General features: G+C 38.1%; 2 protein-coding genes across 6 annotated transcripts in view; one reads left to right on the top strand and one right to left on the bottom strand.

Moving 5' to 3' along the window:
• The window catches only part of SCOC (short coiled-coil protein), a gene marked incomplete at its 5' end in the record, with an annotated part of 38,231 nt that extends 28,042 nt beyond the window's left edge, over positions 1-10,189 (top strand). The window contains 4 exons of one of the 2 annotated variants that reach the window (XM_079920308.1): positions 233-413; positions 6,626-6,697; positions 7,068-7,151; positions 8,596-10,189. In XM_079920308.1, the coding sequence (XP_079776434.1) occupies positions 233-413; positions 6,626-6,697; positions 7,068-7,151; positions 8,596-8,738 (480 nt within the window). In that variant the 3' untranslated portion in view covers positions 8,739-10,189. Of the gene's footprint in view, positions 1-232; positions 414-6,625; positions 6,698-7,067; positions 7,152-8,595 lie in introns of those variants that run through there. The other variant, XM_079920309.1, reaches the window with a different exon arrangement.
• Positions 10,190-14,725: 4,536 nt separating this feature from the next.
• CLGN (calmegin) overlaps positions 14,726-17,913 on the bottom strand; it is a 63,704-nt gene continuing 60,516 nt past the window's right edge. For all 4 annotated transcript variants that reach the window (XM_079919495.1, XM_079919494.1, XM_079919496.1 and 1 more), the window contains one exon: positions 14,726-17,005. In XM_079919495.1, the coding sequence (XP_079775621.1) occupies positions 16,925-17,005 (81 nt within the window). In that variant the 3' untranslated portion in view covers positions 14,726-16,924. The remainder of the gene's footprint in view (positions 17,006-17,913) is intronic.

Genomic DNA, 17,913 nt, shown 5'->3' with positions numbered 1-17,913 from the left:
TCCACACTGCATTTCTTGACCCCATTTTCACGGACCGGCTGAGACTGAGGAGCTGCCTCGCTCGGACTGGCTTTCGCACGCTCAGCTTAGCTTCTGTACTGTCATTGGCTGTTGCTCTTCCCGGACCCGCCCACAACGACCTCAACCCTGATTGGATTCCAGTGCCCTTTTGTTATGGCAAAAGGTGGATCCCGAGGGTTTGAGGTAGGACGATTGGGGCGTCGTGTAGCTAATGCGCAGGCGTCCCTTCTTGAGTGGGGATTGGCTGGCGAGGGGCAGGGCCGGGGCGGGACTCCAGCCTCGGCGCACGCTCTGTGGGCGGAGAGGGCGGGGTTGCCGGTGGCAGTTGGTCCGAGTGTCCAGGCCTGAGGTATCCTCCTGGTCCTTCCTCCTGCCGGCGCCTCAAACGGCAGGTGAGAGCCGTCGTGGGTTGCGGAGGGCCTGGCCCCGAGCGACTGGAGTTGCGGCCTCGGTACTGACGAGAGCCTGGAGGGAGGGGCGGGATGTACGCGGCTCGGCGTACGGCGACCCGGGAAGAGCGTCCTAAGGCCTGGGCGTTAGGTGGGCGGCCGAGGCCTGGCTCCCCGCAGAACCCCTGCGCAGCCTCTTTTCTCATCCTCTCGTTGTTGGGCGCAGAGGTTGCTTTGTGGAGGGCCGCCCGCGGTCCGTGGCGCGGACTTCCTGCCGCCTTCTCCCCGCGGATCCTGAGGCTAAGGCCTCTGTCCGCCCTGAAGTGGGACTGCGGGAGGGGCGTTCGTGTGGGTTGGGACCTGGCACGCCTGGACTAGCCCGCGGCTTCTCGGCGGAGAACTCGGAGACGGGGGCGGGGGAGAGGACGCGGGGGCGGGGAGGGAGCCGAGTGAGCGGTGAAACCAGGGCTGGCGACATCTTTTCAGGCTCTGAAAGTAGCTCCCGGGTTAGTTTCTCAATGGGCATCTTTCAGGGGTCCTGCTGGACAAGTTTGGGGACTTAGGATTGTTGGAAAGGAGAAACAGACATTCCTGAAAGACAGGATTTTCGTTGTGTATCGATTCCAGTACTATGACGTAATAATGTTAAGGACAGATGGTGTGCTCTGTTCCCAACACTGTACCTGAGAATCCAAAGCTCTGTCTATATATTCCGTGCCTGTACTCATTCCTTGATTAAACTCAATATAGCTAGCCACTCTGGGGATCTCATTTCTGGTCAAATATTTGGCCAAACAGTCCCTTAATTTTGTGGAATTTAAAATTGGACTTAACCAGAACAAGTCAGAATTTGAAGGGACTTGAACAAGCCATGTTGAAAGTCGTTGCAGCTTGCAGTGAATGAAAATTACCTTCAGTTTTTTAGATAGTAGAAATAGCAAAGAAATTTGACATCAGGCGTTGCAAAATGTTTTGCAAATTTAGATTAGGGTCATATTAAAGTGCCTTCCATTGCATAATGGAAAAAGCAGGGACTTTATAGTTAGATCTGAGTTCAGATTCTCGGTACAGACTTCAGCTGTGAACTCTAAGGCAAGATATGTAGCCTTTCTGAGATACAGGGTCCACGTTTGTAAAGTGCCATGTCCTGTTGATTTGATGAGCTAGTATATGTAAAGAATTTAGTATATTAATGTACAGTGACGTTTAGTAGTCTTGCTAGTTCCTTTAGTAAGTAGATGACAGATGATGAAAATCAGTTTTAGATGCAGAAAAGTTGAGAGGTTTAGGTTGGGTGGATATCAGAAAAGTCTCAAAATCTCAGGTCTCCGTCGTGAGCATACTGTGGTGGAGTGGTGGAAAAAACTAGACTGGGACATTGACTGTATGTAGTCTTGGCTCTGTCTATGTAAGTATTATTGTGGTCTTAGGTAGGCCATTATCATCTTGGCCTTGGCTTAGTTGTAAAAATGAGGCAAGTGGACCAGGTAATTTTTTAAAATTCTTCTTGTGGCCTGAAGTACAGCTAAAAGGTAGAAAAGATAATAGTTAACATTATTGAATAACTACTGTGTATTGTTGCAATCACATTATATATATCAACTCATAATGTTCTCACAACAAAACTATGAGGTACATACTGTTATTAACCTCATTTTACAGATGAGGAAACTGAGGCTGAGATGTTAATCTTACCTGAGGTTCCAGAGCTTATAAATAGGAGAGCTAGCATTTGAATCCAGGTAACCTAAATCCGTGTTCTTAATCACTGTGCTAAACTGCCTTTTATGAAGAGCATGTCATGGTACTGTTGGGCATACTAGAAAAGAAGGTAGAGGTGTACTTGGTAAGATGATAGCCTTTGGTCACAGTTGACTGTGAGGGCATGGAAAATGGGTCGATACTAATGCTTGCCACATTTCTGTATCCTTGTTCTTTCCATACTTTTGCTCCCTGGACTTAACTTATCAGAATAACTCTAGATTCTCTTCCACTGACCAAGGCTAGATGAAGATAGGCACTAAAATTTACTGTGATTTTTGAGAAAAGTTTTATGAGATCTGACCTCGGCTTAGGTCAGAGTTGAGGAATCCCAGACAGTCATATCCATTGCAGAGAGCTAAGGCAGATTTTGGATAAGCTAAGGCAGATTTTGGATAAACAGATCAGTTTTAGCACCCCACATTTATTTCGGTGTTCCCACACTTGAGATACTTTTGTCTGGGTTCTCTCTCTCTCTCTCTTTCTTTTTTTTTGCGGTACGCGGGCCTCTCAGTGTTGTGGCCTCTCCCGTTGCGGAGCACAGGCTCCAGATGCGCAGGCTCAGCGGCCATGGCTCACAGGCCCAGCTGCTCTGAGGCACGTGGGATCTTCCCGGACCGGGTCACGAACCCGTGTCCCCTGCATCGGCAGGCGGACTCTCAACCACTGCGCCACCAGGGAAGCCTCTGGGTTCTCTCTCTTTTAATGTCAGGTTTGGATTTATGTGTAGGAGCAGAAGGAGTTGAAAATGAACTCCTAAGAGCACATCTGACACAGCATTGGATTGATATGATAGCAACTATAGATTGAGAAGAAGAATTTTATAGTTGAAAAATTCAATCTTGTGTCAAGTGCATATTATGATGTAGTACTGTGCTAATGTAGGCATTGCAAAGTTTGAGGATTGACCCTATTTTGAAGGAAGTAAAATCCATGGCTAAAATACTTTGACTTAAAGAGCTCAACAAACCTTTTGATCCCATATATAAAATAAATCTGTTTATAACTCTGGATGTCCTGACAGACTTAGAATATATACAGGAGTAGCGTTTTGAGACTGGTCTATTTGATCACATAACAATAAGAAAAAATTGCTACTTGTGTTTTTTTGTTGTTGTCATGCAGAGGCAGCCGGTGATACTCTGGTGTTGCACACGGCTGCCATATACAGCTGGGCAGGTTTTGCACTGTTCAGCCCTCAGGGCAATCTTACATGGGCTATGATGTGAGTAGTGCTGTCTTGGGTTATGTGGTATATCCTATAGCACTGTCCTTGCGCCCTGCTTTTGTGCTCTTGCTTCCACCCCAATCTGGATGTGTTTTTCTAAGAGTAATTTTCTATTGTTTGGGTTATATGTGGCCAAAATTTCAGAAACTGGCTTCTTTTTCCTTACCTACTACATTGGTCAGCCTGGAACACTTTGCATTTATGGAAGACTTCTGGGTTTAATTTTAGTATTAGACTAAAATACGGGCAAAAGAAGTATAACCCATCCCTATACTAGATCTGATTTCAAAGTTGAGTGCATTGATTTTGTGATTATCTGTTGCTTTGACTGGTGTATCATATCACTCTTCTCGGCTGTCATGAGAATTCTGTTTCAGGTGTATTCTTAAAAAGACTGGATATTAGAAATCTGGAGGATTTAATATACAGGTTTCCCCCTACTATCTGAAAGTAGAGCATTCCTACCTTTTGTAAGCTGAAATGGCGTAAAGTGATGAAGCAATTATCTTAGGACACATCTTGCTAACAGATGCACAAAATAAATAAAACACGGATGCTCACAGACACAGGTCAAAGCTGTGGTGGCTTGAGGCTGAGATGCTGAGTGTAGTTCTCAGGGAAGGAGCTTGGTGTCACTGCTCAGAGTGAGTGCTGCCTCTTATAACACCTTGCTGCAAAACAAACGCTGAATGCTATTTTTGTTTTTTGCCTTTTTTCACGAAAGTGAAAATCCTCATCAGATTTCTTTTGTTTAGCAAAACAGGTACTAATGTAGGTCTTTTATACAAGTGAAGTGGCATAAAGCAAACTTTTAAAAAATGGGGAATACTTCTCTCATGTAGCAGGGAAGATAGCCAAGTTGAAGTCTGCTGTTGCTGAGTATTCCCAAGATCACTTACTTTTGCTTTTGGCTGTTACCTCTGTCATCCCTCCCAGACAAGTATCAATAGTTGAAGTGGTATGAAAGTGATCTTCTCTCGGGGAGGGGCCAAATAAAGTTTTCACTGCTAGCACTCTTCCTCTTCAATTATAAAGACACATTGATTGAATGGAGAAGAATAATTTTTGAAGTGTGGTCTTCGAATACTATTATCCAAAGCATTTAATGACTTAAAGAATTTTTGAAAAAAATTTCATAATCTGTTTGGATTTATGTGTGTGTGTGTGTGTATAGACATATATATACACATATACACACATATTTATACAGTTGACCCTTGAACAACGATGGTTAGGGGTGCCGACCCTCTGCACGATTGAAAATTCACATATAACTTTACAGCCAGCCTGCCATATACGCAATTCCGCTTCTGCAGATTGAACCAACTGTAGGTCGTGTAGTTCTGTAGTAGTATTTATTGAAAAAAATTTGAGTGTAAGTGGACCCGGATAGTTCTAACCCTTGTTCAAGGGTCATCTGTGTGTGTGTGTGTGTGTGTGTGTGTGTATGCAACTATATCTACCTATCTAAAACTTTTTCTGAAGTACAAAGAACCTGATAATTAAAACCAGTGAGGGAGGGGCTTCCCTGGTGGCGCAGTGGTTGAGAGTCCGCCTGCCGATGCAGGGGACATGGGTTCGCGCCCCGATCCGGGAGGATCCCACATACCGCGGAGTGGCTGGGCCCATGAGCCATGGCCGCTGAGCCTGCGCGTCCGGAGCCTGTGCTCCGCAACGGGAGAGACCACGACAGTGAGAGGCCCGCGTACCGCAAAAAAAAAAAAAAAAAAAAAACAGGGAGAGTAGCGCTAATGCTGTGTAAGTGGGAAGACTTGGGGTAGATGTATTAAGCATTATTTTTAGTGTTACTTCTTTAATAAAACTATGTGTAAAGGAGGTTTAATATCTTTCTTTTTTAGACTGAGTGATCTCTTACTTGAGAGGCAGTTTATACATGTGTACACTGAGCATTCTATTGCCATGTTCATGCCAGCATCTGAAGTGTCATGAGGGAATATACAATACACTGATCACTGTTTTGATTGTGATTCTAGTTCTGGTATGTAGACATCCTTGTTCAGTAGGTTTGGGTTCTACTGTTCAGCATATGGAGGCATAACAATGCCTTGGGTGTAGTAGGTGCTCAGTAAATACTTGAAGAAAGAGTAACAACATTGACTAAGATCTAAGTTGCTTCACTGAGTAAATTAGATTGGTTAACAAATCTGTTTTCAGTAATAATCTGGTACATTATTTAATAAATTTTGAGCACATTGCATGTGAAATAAATGTTAGCAATAGAGCAGAACATGTTTCACAAGGATTTAGTGCTCTAATATTTTGGAGCCTTTTATGGACACAAGAAAATGTTAATATTTATTTACTCATTTACATCCTAATTAATCTATTTTAACTATAACCAGGAGGTGACAAGTACATATTTTTCATTTAACCCATATTAGTGTTTCAGATAACGAGTATTTTTCTTTTGAATTTTATGTTTAAAAAGTGTTAATTGGTATATATGAAACAGTGTTTTAATAATGAAGAATATTTTTAGAGAGATTTGTCTTCCTTGCTGCCATTATCCTTAATGTAAGAGCTTTTTCAATTTGCTGTGTGTTCTTTATCCATACTAAAGATTTTTCACATAATTTACATCAGTGAATATACAATGGCATAAACATTCTTTCATGTTATTATAGTCATAATTATTTTTAGTAGCCGCTCCATTAGAAATGGCAACTATAATCAACCAGGCTCTGAATGGACAGTTTATGTTGTTTCCAGTTTACTGGGTTATAAATAAGGTTGAAGTAGATTTTTATAGATGTAATTTTTTTCCTTCTTAATTTTTCTTAGGCTAAATTTCCAAGAGTAAAATTACTTTGTAAAAAATATTTAAATGTTTTTATGAATCTTGTTTATTACTGTACTGCTTTCCAAAAATATTACGTTTAAAATTTGTGTCCAATATTTTGTGTTAGTTTTTCCATAACTTCGCTAGCATTGATCATTATCTTCTTTTAGAAAAATATTTTACGAAATATACAGTGGTATTTTATTATGCATTTCTTTGAGTACCAAGAAACTCAACATTTTCTCTTATTTACTTAATACTTCTCTTCGTAAACTGTAAATATTCTTTGCTTATTTCCCCACTGGGTATTTATTCTTAGTAAAGCATGTGAAAAGGGTCCTACTGGGTCACTTAATTTTCTTCTGAAAAACAAGCTTATATTTCATTACTCTATGTGTCTGTGTTTCTAACTTTTTCTCATTGCAGACCATTCATCAAGAATTTTGTATCCAAGGCCCAAAAGTTTGTTACCGAAGATGATGAATGCTGACATGGATGGTATGTTCTTCGTTTTCCTTTTTGTATGTTCCTGGTTTTGTGGCGCATACATTGCTTTATTAAGCAACAGAAAGATCAGAGAATCAATACTTAGAAGGCTTTGATCTTGGCCAGTGTACTTATTTATAATCCCATCTAGTTCTAGAAAAGATTTAAGGCAACTTCCATTCTTTAACTATGAGATGTTGGCAAAACATTTTACCTTCACCTTGGTGTCCTCATCTGCCATGTGGAATATAACCTTTTATTTTACAGGGCTCTTGTATAAGTCAAGTAAGAATGAATATAAACCATTTTGCAGATCTTTTAAGTGCTATACTACACAAATGGTAGCTAATATTAATAGTAAATCTGAACCTTTTCATTACAGCAGTTGATGCTGAAAATCAGGTGGAACTGGAGGAGAAAACACGACTTATTAATCAAGTGTTGGAACTCCAACACACCCTTGAAGGTTAGCTTGCATTTTGTATTTTTCTTGACTAACATCCAGGTAATTGAAATTGTAATTGTAAGCAAATTGCTAAATTTTGTTTGTTACTGTGCAGTTTTTAAAAGTATAAATTTCAAAGTCTACTTTGTTTTTTTTCCTCTCCTGCCTGTAGCTTTGGCTGGTAATTTCAAAGAACAGATACGTTTCAATAAGGAGGTCAAATAGTGTTCTTATGCTTCCCTCTTTAAGGTCTAACATAATGAGCCCCGTTTAAGTCCCTGCGTTGTGTTACTAAGTCCACTTTAATAAAGCTTATTTGAGTGTAAAATCAGTGTATTAGCCTCAGGGATTATAAGGGAACTGATCTGAGTTTTTCCATTTTCTAAATGTCTTGCATAAAATTAATTCCACCAGTGAAACATCTTTTGGTTTTCAACGAAATTAAGAGGTGGTGGTGGTTTTTTCTGAAAACAGGTTGAGCAGATCATGTCATTCCAGTGGCTTCCCATCTCACAGTTAATGGAAGCCAGGTTCCTCTCTGTAAGTCTCTCACTTCCCTTTTACCTTTCAGTCCTGTCACATTCCCTGACTAGGACACTTCAACCTCCTTGCTGTTCTTTCAGCAAGCTTCTCCTCAGGGTCTTAGCAGTTGCTGTTCCCCTGTGCTTGAATCTTTTCCCTTAGTCATTTGCATATCTGTGTGGCTCGTTCCCTTACTTCCTTTAGGTCTCTAGCAAAATTTCCTTAATCAAAATAGCTATCCCTGACTATACTGTATCACAGGACAACCGCCCTTGGCTTCCTGTGACCCTTACCCTTCTTGCTTTTTCTCCTGACCCCCACCCACCCTAAGCCCCATTAGAATGTCAGCTGGTAAAGGGCAAGGGACCTTTTTTGTTACTGTTGCCTCTAGAACAGTGCCTGTCTCTTAGAAGGCACCTCAGTAACTTAGTTGCTGAATGACTGAGGTGTGGTATCTTCTTTTTTTAATCATCAAGACCTGCTCTTTTGAATTTCTTGCTAATGTAAAAATACAAAACGATCAATTGCTTGGAAACTGACTGCCTATATCCAGTATGTGAATTCAGTTATGTTCACCTACTACACTGTCTTAAATATTACTAGTAAAGACATTATGGTTTTATGATGATATGAACCAAAATTCACATTTTAAAAACAGTGTTTTTTTAAATAACCATTTTAAGAGTTAACTACTTAACAAAAATGCTGTTAAAGAATAACAAAGAATAACATTTAGCCTAATGTGAAATCTCTTTTTAGGGATTTTGGCTATTGATTTGCACTCAGTTTACTTTCTTTACCTTAACTTCTAAAGTAGTCTGAGTTTAAAAACAGACAATTTAAGGATTGTATTTCTTTTAAGAATGAATCTTAATAACCATTTTATAACACGGAGTCATTGCCATCATTTTATTGACAATGTGCTTTTTTATTTTTCATATAGATCTCTCTGCAAGGGTAGATGCAGTTAAGGAAGAAAATCTGAAGCTAAAATCAGAAAACCAAGTTCTTGGACAATATATAGAAAACCTCATGTCAGCTTCTAGTGTTTTTCAAACAACTGACACAAAAAGCAAAAGAAAATAAGGGATTGATATCCCTTATGTCTTACGGAATTGCTGCTGATCTTTTTTTCTTTAAAACTTGGATAGATTCCAAAAGTTACAGTACTTTTGTTTGTGGCTTCACTGAGTATTTATGAAGATAATGTCAGACCTAAGCAAAATTAAGAGCATAACAGAAGACTTTCATGAGTTTGTGTATTATGTTAGTCTATGAAAATGTGCAAAGGTATTGTAGAGACTTTATAATTAGAAATGCATATATTTATGAAACTTGAAAATGAATGTTATATCAAATTTGCTTTGATTTATAGGTTTAGCATTGTCTTTTATTATAGGCATAGTTAGAGATACAAGAAAATAACCACCGTGTTGTGACAAAGTGACCAAAATCACGTACTGAATGCACAGCTTTATATACCCTGTCCACCATCGTGTGCCTCTTCTCCATTTGCTTTCTTCCCATTTTCCTTCCCCTAAGGAAAAAATTGGTTTCACATTTGTAAAAAGTAATTTCAGTAGTTAATCATCTAAGAGAGTAGCCCGAACTCTGTTGAAACTTAACCAAAATAAGATATTTTCTCAGTTTAGGGCTTATTTGTTATATTTAGTAATAAGATAGGATAGTTGGTTTCTGTTTAATCAATTGAAAACGGGGGCTATAAAGATGAAGATTTTTCTTTGAAACTGAATTATCGTATTGGGAAGATATGTTGTTAAAAACTTCCTTTGCACAAAATAATCCACTTGATACCTGAAAAGATGAGCTCTGGTTGTGTGTGTGTTTGAAATAGAAAATTTTGAGGAAAAACAGAAATAGGGTAGGAGAAGTATTCAATACTTGGTAAGTACTTGTAACCAACTCCAAACAGTTTTACTCCAGATTTGTGTTATCTCTGGCACAGATTAGATTTGGGCTGGGGGGGGGGGGGGAATATATAAGAAAATGGATTAAGTTTGGCTAACCTTATATAAACCATACCTAGAAGAGAATAAAATTTGGTCTCAGGTTTATTTGCAGTACCCAGATGATCAACTTTGCAAAGTCCCTTAAAAACTGTATTAGTATCAGAATCATGAATAAAATGGGAGAGTTTTACATGTATACTAATTGATGCTTTCTCAGTATTTTATCTCACTACTTCTCCCAGAATTTTCTGTAAACCCAACTACTGGTTTGCAGAGTTTTAGTCATTTAACACTTTTTTAAAATTTAGTTTGTACATTCCATTTGGTAAAGAAATCAGTATCAGAAGTAATGTTAAAATATTAAATAGGAAAAGAGATCCACTAATATAGTTTATGGTTATTAAATTTAGGCTAATCATGGAATAATCTTAATGTTTGTATTGGTGTTAAGATTTGATGACTTTAGCTGTATGAATATATAATAGTCATACTGCAAACATTTTGCATCCCTTTGTGACCTAATTTTTAAACATTTAAAACTGTGTTGCCATTATGCTTTGCTGTTTAATAAAAAGCTGTTTCAAAAATTGCATGTGTTTTGATATTGTTGCGTAAGTAACTGGGATATATACAGCGGTGCAGTGGTGTATCGGGGTTGTTCAAAGCCACAGGATAAGTAGCATATCTTATTTAAGTACCAGTTACTGGATGTTTAAGGGAATACTATTTTTTTTAACTAATTTGTATTATTTTTGGCTGCATTGGGTCTTCGTTGCTGCATGTGGGCCTTCTCTAGTAGCGGCGAGTGGGGGCTACTCTTCATGGCGGTGCGCGGGCTTATTGCGGTGGCTTCTCTTGTCGCGGAGCACGGGCTCTAGGCACGCAGGCTTCAGTAGTGGTGGCTCGCAGGCTCTAGAGCGCAGGCTCTGTAGCTGTGGCGCATGGGCTTAGTTTCTCCGCGGCATGTGGGATCTTCCAGGACCAGGGCTCGAACCCATGTCCCCTGCATTGGCAGGTGGATTCTCAACCAGTGCGCCACCAGGGAAGTCTGGGGATACTATTCTTATTAAAACAAATATAGGATATTATACCTTAATTTAAAAAATAAAAGCAAAGAATTCAAAGAAAAGGATCCAAGATTGCCAGGGGAAAGGTGGTTGTATTTTTTAGGTTAGGCTAAGCTCTTGTAACGAGATGCAGTGGTAAAAAAAACAAGTTTCTCTTCCAACTAATGGTTCTGAGGTGAGCATTGTAAACTAACAAACAGGCTTTGTGAGCTGAGGATTTCTCTGCCATTTTCAACCGTGGCTTCCAAGTCACACTAGTTATCACCATTCTGATTTGCAGAAAAATGCATGGGGTACACATGCACGGTTTTTGGGTTGGGCCTGCTTGGAAATGGCTCATGTCTTCTCACATTCCCAAGGGCATGGGGATTTAGATGCCAGAGTGGCTGAGAAATGTAGTTGCTGGCTGGAAGCCATATTCCAGCTACAACTTTATTATGGAAGCTGCCAGAGGATGAGTGGCAGCAGCTTCAGCCACAGCCCTCTTCTCTCGCTATTAAGTATCTGTGCCCAGCCTTCTTCCCATACACACAATGTACTCAACCTCTCCTCATCCAGTTACTGACTCGGCTCAAAATCTAGGATCTCTGTCAAGGTCTGTCAGTTGTAGATGTGACTCCTAATAGTCTGACCGCCTCTAAACTGATGACAGATTATTTGCTCTGCCCATTTATAATGGTGTAGTGGGGATAGGATACCTAAATAAAAACTCGAAATTTGGACAACGGAATAAAGGGAAACACATCAAAGCAGTTGTGGAATACTTCTGAGAGAGAGACCCTGTGAAGATCCTGTCTCTGATAGTGGACGAAGTTCCTTGATTAGACCCTGACTGTAATCTCTGGCAAGGGACTTCCCTTACCCATTGCTCTCCATGGCTTCCCCCAACTGGAAAGTTATTCCTTGTCCATTCCCCTCACGGGAGTTGTGAAAGCAGTCCAATTCGCGCTGGTGTGAGTCTGCTGCCCATCGTTTGTAGGCCAAGCTCACATTTCTTGGGCTGTACGATTCCCTCAAAAACAACCTTGTTGTCGATATGCTTCAGTTCCATAGGCTAGGAATCACAATCAAGCTCTTTTCTAGACCAAATTCTCAAAAGTTTGCTTGCTTTCCTTCCTCACAGGACCCTGCCTCTCTTTAATGGAGGCTACTTTGAAACCAACTGAAAATAAGACTGCACTGGGACTGCAACACCCAGGTGTCACTGCAGGGCTGGGTCCCTTTGATTGCCTTAACACTTGGAAGAGAAGTCTTAACTGGCCTTCCCCTTCTACCTCCCACACCTCAAAAATAAAACCATTTTGAACCTTTTCTGCTATTCAGGGTACAGAAGCAATTAGTTTTTCTAATCTTGTGAGGTACCTAATATGTGTGATCCTTCTCTATTCCCTTCCATCTCTGCTTGGACACTGGTAAGTTCCTTCCTGCGATACCTTGCTAAAAGCATCAAGGAACAGCCAATTCATTTCACATTTTGGCTTATCCAACTGCTGTCCTACAGCTGTTAAGTGACAAAATGTTACCTGAAATACATGCCCCACCTGCTCGTCATATGAATGGTAAACCAGTGCTATATATTCTGTTTTCATTATGGCAATATCTTCAGGATGTCATTTCTATATTAGAAATACAGGTGGTAAAAAAAAAAAAAAGAAATACAGGTGGTAAACAATGTGCACAGGGACTGTGCCTAGCTTCTGATCAAGACTCTCTCCTTGACCAAACTTTAACCAGGTTCTTCTGAGCCCTCTTTGTTTAGGCCTCATCTTAGGCCCTGTCTTCAGCCTGCCTAGTCCAGTTTTAGTAAAAATCCTGCTAAGTGAATCTGATCACCCTGCCTGCCTTCAGCAAGAATCCTGTTAAATCGGCATGGCAAGCACCCTTCTACCCTCGATGTCTCCTCTTAGGAATTTTCCATCCACCAACCCTCCCCCGACGCACTCTGCTCAACGACTATAAATCCCCAGCTGTCTTCACTGTATCTGGAGTTAAGCCCATTCTCTCTCCCCTATGGTGATCGTCTTGGCCCTATTGCGATAGTCCTAAACAAAGTCTTCCTTATTGTTTTAACCAGTGTCAGAAGACATTTTTAATAGTGATACTTCCTAGCTCTAAATGCTGGTGGAATGATGACTGGCAGGATGGAATGATGACCCTGCTTTTCCTCAGGGTCTCCCAGTAGAACTTCCCTCAATACTAACACTAGTATTCTATCCAAAATTTGTCCTCTTTATATTCACTTTGGACTTTACTTATAGCAAGTTAATACAGCTCACAATCCCTTATCTGGAACTCTTGGGACCAGATATTTCAGAATTTGGAATTTTTCATTTCATAAAGTATTATGACTCATACACCAGTACAGCTTGGGGCAGTACTTGGAATCAAATACATTAATATTTTTGTAGCGAAATATATGAATTTAATACTAAGTTACGTAAGTAAAGACTACAGATAGCCTGTCAGGGAGGTCAGGTTTGGCTGCCAAATGAGTTTTGATGTCAAACATGAAAAACTTCAGATTTACAGAGATTTTTGGAATTTGGAATTGTACGTGTAACAATAAAACAATTTGTGGAGAAATAACCAAAATCATCCAAGCATGCAGTTCCAACCAGTTTATGATGTCATATTTATATTCCTGATCAAGTCCTTTCTCCAAACGAGAAGTGAAAGGTGAATTATATATTCTAGCGTTACTTTTATGGTCCAAAACAAAGCAAAACTGATCTTAATTCTTTAGAATGCAGTCTTTCTTTACTTTCCCCAATAATTTTGTTTTTCCCTATCTTGAGTTAACACCCTCTAGTGGTTGTCATCAGATATTTCTTCAATGCTGATATAATCAAAATTGCCAGCAAAGACCAGGTATTACTTAGTTGGTGAGACCACTTGTACATCGTGAAAGAACAGAGAATGTGACTAAATGAAAGGTTAATAATTGTAAGAATGACTTAATTGCCTCTAGATACTCCATCCTAAAAGCAAGCTACAGTCTATTTCACTTAAATCATAGAGATTAATGGTATTTGAAGATATTTACTATAACACGGACTTTATGTTGGCTTTAGGACCTAATTTACCATATAATGGAAGGGGTATTGAGGAGTGATGACAGAAGCTAAAGTAATACATTGTAATCAATTGTATAATGTATTTGCCTTGTTTTAAATTTTCTATTATTATCTATAGATGGCTTATCAAATGTTTAGTCTAAGTAATTAAAACTTGAAATTACTCCAAAATTTTACAAAAGACGTAAAACTCTATTCATTTAAGAAACACAAAATATGTGGTAAGATACTATGTTAGGTGTTAAAAGATCATTTAAAAAAATTATCCTGTTGCCCATTTTCTCTAAAATTACCATTGCTTCTCCATGTATTTGGATCTCTACAAACTTCAAATGCATTCAAAAATACATTTTCTCTCCCATCAACCTGCTTCATCTGACCTGTCGGATTAGGGATAATTTTATTTCCTTAACTCCTCACAGCTGTCATACTATGGAAATGGGAGCTATAATTTGGAAAGAGATTATTAGAATTTATGTAGAAAATGCTACTATTATGTTTAAATAAATCCTTTACATGAGATTTAAGTAGTTATTCCAATATTAACCATATGATATTTCATCTTTAAATCCTGCTGAAGTTAAAAACAGAACCACAATTGAAAAGAGAACAAAAAAGCTTCATAGGTACCTAGAGTGCAATATATTTATGTTTTAACTATTCTAAACAGTTTTCACTGAAAACTATTAGTTTTCTAAATTAGTATTCTAAATTTCCAAGGTACATTATATTCATAGCTAGTGGTTAATTTTAACACGTAAGCAGGTTTATCCTCTGTGTTTTGCAAATGTAGACTGACACTTTAAAAAGGCTCCTAGTTCTAGTAGTATGTATCTTCCTAGAGGAATGACCAATGGAAGCAAGGTTACCTTAAAAAAATGTTCAAGGAAAAGGAAGTTACTTTAGCCTGGTCAAGTTAAAAAGCCTCTAAAAAGGCCAACTGAAATAAAGGGCAAAATACATTTATTTTTCTCCTTTATTAGAGGAAAGGATAAAACTTAAATCGTTTTAAACAATAAAGTCACATTACGGTGGTAAAAGGAAAAAGCCATTTCGTTATTAAAGAAGACTCTATGCTTTGTCTACTGCATGGATCTAATACACAAATTTAAAACTATCAGGCATGGTACATCCACAGGAAGGAGCAGTGAACTGGCAAAAACTGGTTGCTCAGATTTTACCACTACAAGCTCATGGAGTTGAACCAAATGTGAAAGTTAAAATTAATCTGCAACCAAGAAAGTAAAAACAGCTTTAATAATCTTTAGAAAAAAATGATCATATATAAGACACTTTTCGGCAAGAAGTTTTCCATAAAGTTAAGAAAGGATTTATCTCATGAAGTAGTAATTTACTTTCAGAAACAATCTCATCTAGAATCATTCAGTGTATCTAGTTCACTTGGACATTCCAAATACAAAGCAAGAAAGGGAGTCCTTGCAAGATGCGTTAAGTTTAGTCAGTATTAAATAAATACAAAGTATGGTTAACTACATATTAAGATTGTCCACCACCAATTTATGGAAAGTTCAGAACACAGCAATGGAATAAAGCACTTATTTTCATTTTCAGTTCACTCCCTGAAATAAGGAGTGAATAGTGGCTATACTGGCTGTGTTTGGCTTCCTTTATGTCAGAGGAGAAGCTAGAGGCTCCTTTTCCTTATATATAAGCTTTAAATGTACTACTGGGGAGGGGGATGTACAGGAGGCGGGCTTACCCAAGGATGGGATGTATATGTCCATGAAGGAATCCAAAATATTACCCAACTAGTATAGCGTTCTCTAGATAGTTGGTATTAAAGTAGCTCCATGGTCTCAAAGATTTAGATCACCTTCCAAAGGGTCTGTCACCCAAACATGAAAAATTCTTAAATATGTTAAATGGAATAATACAGCTCTACTATAATGTACTTCTGTGACTTTTGGTACCTACAGTCGTTCCTTGGTATCCATGGGGGATTGGTTCCAGGACGCGTGGCAGATACCAAAATCCACAGATGCTCAAGTCCCATAGTTGACCATCCTTATCTGCAGATTCTGCATCAGAGGATTCAACATACCGTGTAGTTCTATAGAATTAATTGAAAACAAAATCTGTGTATAAGTGGACCCACGCAGTTCAAACCTCTGTTGTTAAAGGGTCAACTGTGTTTTAAAAAGAGGAGCAATAGTCTACCATAGAGGCAGCTTTGAAGCTAGATGAGACAATAGATTTGAATTTGTCAGAAGATAGATTTGACTTTGTCAGAAAAAAGATAAAAATACAAAGCATGATGATTGATATCTATTAGCCATTACAATCTCTTAATGATCAGATAAAAGAAAGACTCCCCAATAATAATTTACCTATTAAAGATGGTATCATTTAAAGAAGAAAAAATATTTAAATGTTATTTTCAAGAGCAATGTAGGCATAAGCAATCTTGTAAACAGAGTAAGCCATTCTGGCATAAAACAACTGTAACAGCTTCAAAAAAATCTGTACACCATTTCGTTTTGATAAACCTCTTATCTCTGTATTCAAGTATAAGTATGCTGCACTATTGACCAGTGATTCTACGAATGACACATAGACATTTCAGTTTTGTTGATTTGTCTGTCAACAAAGCACCTCTTTAAAGGACTCTATAATTTACATGAACAATGGACCATAACTATAATTTGACACAAAGGAGGTAAATGTGGGTCACATACAACACTTTCAATTGTTGATAGAAACAAACAACCATACAGAAACCTTATTGCATTTAGCTCTGTACAACAGAACTCACTCTTATGTATACTGTGGAACTACCAGTTATACTGTAGTATAGCCGTTTAAGGGGAAATTCCAATAACTGATTCTTCCAATAGCAGTGAAGTTGCTGCATATTATTTTGCTCTGTAGAAACCAAAACTTTCTCCAAACTATTAAAACTGTGTAACTTCTAATGCTATTAATCTCTTAAAATTTGACATGTAATGTGCCACTTTTCTTTTATTCTAAGTTCAAAGACCAGGTTAACTTCAAAGTTTTTTTTTTTTCTGAAAAATAAGATTAAAATAAATGTCTGAAAGAATATCATTGCTAGATAGTAGAAACAGGATGTGCAGATTGAGTCTAGTTCACTTGAGAATGCCAACTCTCTCTCTTAGGAATTAAAAATACTTGAATACAGGTTACTCCTTTCGTACTCTTCTTTTGCGTACTGACTTTACTGGCCCATCTCCAGATCCTGTGCCCTCATCTGCTTCCCTCATCTAGGGAAAAAAATATGAAAACGTTTATTTTCATACAGTGGGCAACTAGTAGAGAATAGTAAATAATGTATTTCTTATTCTCTAAAATACATGTTTCTAACAAAACATCTTTATGTTTGTTTATATATATATATATATATATATATCTCTTTATTTTTATGGTCCTTTACTTAATAACTGATCAAAAACGTGTAGGTAAATTGATGTTTCAATTTGTTCATCTTTTGCCATGATTACATTTTTAGAATAACTGTTTGTCAAATATGCATCTGACAAGGAATAATGCTAATAACTCAATTCATGATTTTACTTCATGATTTACAACTTAATCTAATGTCATGGTTAATTAAAGGTTACATGATATTTTCATTGTGGGATATTAAGCATTAACTATACATCACAATGTTTCTGTAAGTAATGAATTGCTGAGCTGGTTTTACAGAGACTTTTTCAGAACTTCTGGTACCTAACACTTTGAGAAAAATTAACAGAGAGGAAAGGGAAACATTAAACTTATGGTTTGGGCTTTTTCTCTCCTTTAATTCTATCCTTCCAGAATAATCATTTATATATAAATTAAACTTGTATAACAATAAAATAATGCAGGTATTATACAAAATAGTTATAATTATTTCTAAAGGTTATATAAAAATTGATTTATGTTAGCTCACTGACAAACATATAAGAAGATTAAAGGACTGAAAAGATGGGATTTAGATACTTTTAAAAGTACACAAAATATTTTACAAAGCAAAATATAACTAGAATACACATTCAGTGAATGATTCCAAATATTATTATTAAAAGAGTGACGGCGGGAAACAAGGACTGCTTAAAACTCTGTTCTGAAAGAAATTATCTTCACCCAGCTCCCTCTAAATAAAGATATTCATACTAGATAATGAGCC

Source organism: Stenella coeruleoalba, assembly GCF_951394435.1.
Source record: "Stenella coeruleoalba genome assembly, chromosome: 4".
Classification (NCBI taxonomy): Eukaryota; Metazoa; Chordata; class Mammalia; order Artiodactyla; family Delphinidae; genus Stenella; species Stenella coeruleoalba.
Note: the sequence above shows the minus strand (reverse complement) of the source record. Positions and strands in the feature narration are given on the sequence as shown.